The sequence below is a fragment of the Myotis davidii genome, unplaced genomic scaffold, assembly GCF_000327345.1.
Source record: "Myotis davidii unplaced genomic scaffold, ASM32734v1 scaffold233, whole genome shotgun sequence".
Lineage (NCBI taxonomy): Eukaryota > Metazoa > Chordata > Mammalia > Chiroptera > Vespertilionidae > Myotis > Myotis davidii.
Genome location: NW_006285917.1, coordinates 2,527,671 through 2,534,079, shown reverse-complemented (window position 1 = coordinate 2,534,079; position 6,409 = coordinate 2,527,671). Strand labels below are relative to the sequence as shown.

Sequence of the window (6,409 nt, the reverse complement as noted above, 5' to 3'; positions counted from 1 at the left end):
AGCTGTCCCTCTCCCTCCCGCGGCGGCCCCCCCCCGACCTGAGACGGGGAGGGGCGGACTGAACCCGGGCGGGGACTGACAGACGCGGCTCCCTGGCCGGTCCTGGCGTCTCTGCTCTCGGGTTGTAACCCACGTGAACGGGCAGGAGTGCTTCACCCACGGAGAACGGGTCCCCTGTCCCTGCTGGCAGCTGGGGGACCTGGGAGACAGGGTCCAGGTCAAACGCCTTGAGCCAGCCCAGCCCTTGCGGCTCCTGCTTAGGATCTGAGGCTGGGACTCCAGCCCCCACGCCTCGCCTCTAACCCTGCGTGGTCAGGTCGCCCCTTGCCGTGGCCTTCCTGCAGCCCGCAGGCCAGAGGGATCGCAGGCTCCCTGCAGGAGCAACCCCAGGTTTCCAGTCCGCCCTGGAGGCCAGTGCAATTGAAGCCGCCCCCCTTTTCTTCTCTGAGGTCAGGGCCAAGGTGGACAGTAGCTGTCACCCCTCTGTGTTTATGGGCAGCTGCTGGCTGCATCAGGTCTGTCCTCTCTGACCCCTCCCTGCCCCATTTGTCCTAGGACCTGCCCTTCCATCTCATTGGGGGGTTAAAGGGAGCTGCCATCTATTGAGTGCTTACTGTGCAGACGTGTATTTCTCGTGTAATCCTCGCCACAGCGTAGCAGAAGGGTTATTATACCCGTCCTACAGCCGGCAACGGCTTGTCCCAAGCTCCAGGGATGGGGCACATGGATGGCTGGGCTTTGCTAACACGTGTTAAGTGCCTACTATGTACCACTTACTCCTCTGCTAACGAATGTTACTACATGATACCTATGAAATGAGCACTGTTATTCTTCTAATTTTACGCAGGGAAGCCTAAACCTCAGAAAGTTTAAGTAACTTGTTCCAAATCTCATAGCTCCACGTGGCAGAGGCAGGATTTGAATTCAAGTTCACATGAGCCAGAGACAGATCCTGATCTCCGTGCTCCTCTGCACAGGCGTGGTGCTGTATCGCACTGCTGTTCAGGGTTCGTGAAGTGATGCAGAGAAAGTGCTTTGTGTCTGGCAAGGGGCAGCCTGGTCGGGCAGCCTGGTGGGAGCAGCTCAGTCCGGCCGCTCCTGTGTGGGTCGGACCTGCGGGTGGGCGGAGTGAGGCGCCTCCTTGCTGTGCTGAGCCAGTGTGTCTGACCGGGGCAGTTTCTATCAATCCCTCAGGTGTTTTGGGGAGCAGAGATTGGCACCCACCTTCCCAGCACCCCCTACTCTGGTTCTCCCACCTGTGACTAAGCCTTCAGCTAACATGATTTCTATCTCCACATCTAAACAAAGCCACACCAGGCACCTGTAGATGACAGCAGTGGACAATCTGTTAATGTTGGTGAGACCCACTCACTCTTTTTCCTCCTTGGTGGGGCTCACCCAACACCAAACAGTTGGAGGAATAAAGAAGGATTTATCCAAAGAAGGATTTATGATCAGTAATGTATGTGGATCAAGACACAGGTGGTGATTACGGGCAACAAATTTAACCCCCATTGGGTTGTTGTGTGGGTTAAATGAGGTCAACTGTTAAAGTTCAGTCCATAGCACGTAAGCCATACTCGGAGAAGGTTAACTCTTATTACTAAGGACTTCACAGTGGTAAGTTAATGTTTGATATTAGTTTAGCATTTGTGATTTCTGGCCAATCACAGTGATGCTACTGTCAGCAGGAGATCTTCCGTGAAGTTTTGCTTAGAAACGAAAGGATACCGTCAGTCCCCAGGAGTCCGTTTGTGCTAGAGTCAGGTTGCAGGATGAATCACACGGGGTCAGCTCTGAGTTTGGAATGGCCAGCACCCTCCTGTACTAAACCTCACACTGGGCACAGGACAGTCACAATTTTACTCCCCCACATTCCCGGATGAGACCAGAGGTGGGTCTCCCTGTACCGTTCCTGGGCCGGGAGGCTTGAGGAGGATTGGATGTCAGTAGCATAGCCCTGGACCCGCCCTCCCTCCACAGTGTTTCCAGGACCTTGACTTTCATGTTTAGCCTGTGTTTCTTTCTTCTCCTGTAAAGGGGGAGGTCCCTGGATGGGAGTGAGAGTCCTGTCCTCTGCACCCCACTCCCACTCACCAGCAGACCCTATGAAATGAAAGCATGGAGACGACATCTTATGTGGTGTAGGACATTATGGTACCCACTGATTCTAATTCCCTGGGGAACTTTTTTACAATGCATGTTTCTTGCCCTGATGGGGTGGCTCAGGTGGTTGGAGCATCATCCCGTACACCATAAAGGTTGTGAGTTTGATTTCCGGTCAGGGCACATTCCTAGGTTGTATATGTGGTTGGGGCGCATATGGTAGGCAGCTGATCAATGTTTCTCCCCCTACCCCCAATAAATAAAAATATATCCTGGGGTGAGGATTAAAAAAAAAAGCATGTTTCTTGCTGATCCCAGATTCTGACCAAATCAGGATCTGGAGTGGGGATGAGACCAAAGAATGTACTTTCTAACCAAGCCCTTCAGGTGATTCTGATGCGGAATAAAGTAGGTGGGAGGGTGCCCTGGGGCATAGTCAGAAAAGTGGAGTATGGGTAAAGGATCCTAGGAGGAGGCCAGAGTTATCCTCATTGTTTTCCACATTTTCCTTCCTGCCCCATACCCTTGCCTTAGCTGCTCCCTGGGCAAGCCAAGGCTGCTGCCCAGGATGGCTTCCGGCCTCTACCCCAGCGGACAAATTCAGCTTGTCCGGGGCTCCCCCCCAGCCTCCAGTCCCACTGCGGAGTGCCTGCTGGAGTCCCCGCTGCCTGCCAGGAGGGGCAGGAGGCAGGAGGTCAGGCAGAGGCTGGGACACAGCTGCGGCAGCCCAGGGCTCCATTTCCTCCCCCAGCACTGGGCCTCTGGGGCAGAGGAAGCCCAGGCAGGAAGGCAGAGCTGCCACCAGCAGAGAGGCATACAAAGCTCCCCCCACCCCCAGCCATCCTGCCCCAGAGCCTTAGCATCTTGTGTCTTCATCTGGCACCACTCTTAGGCCATGGCCTTCTGAGCCTCACCCTGTGGGAAGACACTCCCGCCCCTCGCGTTAGTGGCCTCTATCTGGGGATCCAGTCCACAGGCAAACCCCTGCTTACTTGCCACCTTTCAGAAAGTCCTTCTTACTGTCTGACCTCAGTCCTTCTTGTTGCGGCCCTGGCCCTTATCTTCTCGTTCTAAACCTTTAAGAAATGAAGAAGTGGGTAACTTTGAAGCCCTAGTTGGTTTGGGACCAGGTTTGGGGACTGTCATAGACCAGAATTATTCCCCTTAACCTTCTCCATCCAACTTCTGGAAAAGGTCAACCTTAGCCAGCCATGGAAGGTCAAACATTCAGTGTCTAAGTGTGTTTCACTTCCCTCCCCACATCGTTGGCCCTGCCCCCGCCCTTTCCAGGACAGTAGGGAGAGAGGAGGGGGCCCGGGGATGGCGCACAGAGGGCCTCTGACACTGGCTGCAGGAGGCTCCTTTCACCTAGTGAGCCAGCACTGTGGGAGCTTGGTGTGGTGGCTACAGCCCTGAGGGCTCGGACACGGGCTGCCTCCTGGATTGGGAGACAGAGAGGAAAGAGCACTGGACTGGGAGCCTGGACACTGGGGCTGTGCTCCTGGTCCCACCACTGAATCCTGCCTGGACTTGGACAAGTCTCTTCCCCTGTCTGAGCCTTAATCCTGTCATCTCTAACAGCACTGGGCTTTGTGAGTCACTAGGTGTCCCCTCGGATTCGGATTCGGTCACAGGGCTGTTCCAGCCGCCGGTGGCTTCCCTAGACCCCGGGCCGCTCCGGCCTGCCCTGGGAATGTGTCCTGACCTCCATGCTGTGCGTGACTCCTGCCTGTTCTATCCAGACCCCAATCTAAACAATCTTGATTCCTGTTCCCAGCTTGGCGGGACTCTGAATGGCAGGAAGTGAAGACAGGAGCCTGTTTATGTTTGAGGCAGCCAGGGCTGGGGAGGTGGGGGGGCACTGGGAAATGGGTGGGCAGGGGGAGGCTGGAAGGGGATGGGCAAGAGGCAGAGGATAGAAGGGGGTGCTGCTGAAGAGATGGTCCTTCACCCCAGCCCCGAGCCCTCTGTGCCCTCCAGTTGTAGCTCAGCAGCAGGGTTATGGGGCTGGGAGTCTCCCCAAGCTCTCGGTCACTTAAACATGGCTCCCCACCCTTTACCCCTAACAGGATGGTTTCCATGGGGAAGTGAACCAGGACTTCCCCTGCAGGCCCCACCCCAAAGCCAGGCGCAGTGGAGTCGGGAGGAGCCCTGCCTGCCCCCCCGCCCCCCAACACTCCCAGTGATTTCCTCTGGGTGGGAGGGACCCACGGTCAGTGGCTGAAAACACTGAGGGGATCACATTTCACAGGTCTTACTGCACCCCCTCTCCTGAGCCTCTCTCCAGGACCATGAGCTTGGACCCCCCCAGGAGATGCCTTCTGATGCTACTGATGGCTTTGAACCTGACCCAGGGTGAGTCCTGTAGGGAACAGGGGCCTGAATGGAGAAAGGGGCTCAGCTCTTGCTGGGGCTGTTTGAGGAGTTGGGGAGAAGGGACTTTGGAGCTTGGCTGGAGGGCAGGAGACAGGCTACCCCAACCCTCTTCTGCTCTAGCTGGGGGGTGCAGAGAGTAGGGGGTGCAGAGAGTGGGGGGGTGCAGAGAGTGGGGATGTTGGCAGGGAGGGCCTGGAAGAGTCCTCAGGGTTGGGGCTGGGGCCAGGGCTGGGCCTGGAACTAGGGAGGAGGCGTTGGGGTCAAGGAAGGGATGGAGGCCTGCTTCTCATCGTCTCAGTGCCCCATGGAGGGAAGGATAATCTGAGGGTGGAACTCAGGGACCAGGGCCTCAAGGGGTTTGTCTGAACGGTCAGGGGGGAGAGAGCAGTGGATGTTGGGCTCAGCCTGGGGAACTGGGCTCAGAGTGACTGAGCTTCTGCTGTGTCTCCCAGGTGACCCTGTGAAGCCCTCTCGGGGATCACTGTTGACCTGCACGTGTAAGGGCCCACAATGCAGGGCGCCTACCTGCCAGGGGACCTGGTGCACTGTAGTGCTGGTGCGGGAGGAGGGCGGGCACCTCCAGGAACATCGAGGCTGTGGGAACTTGCACCCAGAACTCTGCTGGACACGCCCCAATGATGTCCTCAACCACTACTGCTGCTACAGCTCCCTCTGCAACCACAACGTGTCCCTGGAGCTGGAGGGTATGTCTGCTGCCTCAGCACCACCTACCTCACCTCTCAGACCCTGCCCTCTCACCCTGCTTTCCTCTCATGCCTGCCCGGAGGGTGGGGAGGCAGGACCCAGGGACCTAATGGCAGTGGCAAGGCTCGGGAGGGGAAATGTCCCGATGGTAGCCGGGTCTCAGTGTCCTCTCTCTGGCAGCCTACCCAACCCCGGAGCAGCCGCAAGAAGACAGCCAGCTGCCTCTGATCCTGGGCCCTGTGCTGGCCTTGCTGGTCCTGGTGGTCCTGGGTGCCCTGGGCCTGTGGCATGTCCGGCGGAGGCAGGAGAAACATCAGGGCCTGCACAACGAGCTGGGCGAATCCAGACTCATCCTGAAGGCATCCGAGCAGGGGGACAGCATGTTGGGGGTATGAGCATGGGGAACATGGGGCACGGGAGGAGCGGGGGGAGGAATAGGCAGAAGCCACAGAATCGGAGGGATGCAGAGTGACAGGTAGCCGAGAAGGGCACAATCACAGACACTCAGATGCCAGTGGGTGGGGAGCTGGGTGAGGGAGGAGCAATCAGCCACAGTAGCAGGGGCCAGGTGGGGAGAGAGAAAGGGGCTGGGTGAGGGACAGCTCTCAGTGGCCTCTTTGTATCTTCAGGACTTCCTGGACAGTGACTGCACAACGGGCAGTGGCTCAGGGCTCCCCTTCCTGGTGCAGAGGACGGTGGCACGGCAGGTCGCCCTGGTGGAGTGTGTGGGTGAGCAGTGGGTGAGCCTGGGGGATGGGGACCAAGGGCTCCCATGAGCTTGGAGGGGTAAGAGAGCTCTTGGCCTCTGGAGTCACAGACGGGGCCAGGCCTGGCTCAGAATGGGAATTCTGCTGGACACGGAGTCGGTGGAGACCGGTCAGGGCTAGGTCCTTCTGCAGAAGCCAGTAGGGAACAAGAGGCAGGTGGGGATGGCCTGCGAGCGGGGTGGGGGTCAGGATTAGGTTAAGCATGAGTGTCAGGGGTTCTGCAGATGGGTCAGTGCAGCTGGGGACCACTGTGCCCAGGGGCTTGTGTGACCTGCTCTCCCCTCCACCCCCCTGCCATTGCATCAGGAAAGGGCCGCTATGGCGAGGTGTGGCGAGGCCTGTGGCACGGTGAGAGTGTGGCGGTCAAGATATTCTCCTCGAGGGACGAACAGTCCTGGTTCCGGGAGACTGAGATCTACAACACAGTGTTGCTCAGACACGACAACATCCTAGGC

General features: G+C 57.8%; 1 protein-coding gene across 2 annotated transcripts in view; it reads left to right on the top strand.

Moving 5' to 3' along the window:
* Nucleotides 1-6,409, top strand: part of ACVRL1 (activin A receptor type IL) — a 21,181-nt gene that overhangs the window by 5,317 nt on the left and 9,455 nt on the right. For both annotated transcript variants that reach the window (XM_006757063.2, XM_006757065.2), the window contains exons 2-6: nucleotides 4,394-4,461; nucleotides 4,935-5,186; nucleotides 5,368-5,576; nucleotides 5,817-5,916; nucleotides 6,261-6,407. In XM_006757063.2, coding sequence (XP_006757126.1) covers nucleotides 4,394-4,461; nucleotides 4,935-5,186; nucleotides 5,368-5,576; nucleotides 5,817-5,916; nucleotides 6,261-6,407 — 776 coding nt within the window. The remainder of the gene's footprint in view (nucleotides 1-4,393; nucleotides 4,462-4,934; nucleotides 5,187-5,367; nucleotides 5,577-5,816; nucleotides 5,917-6,260; nucleotides 6,408-6,409) is intronic.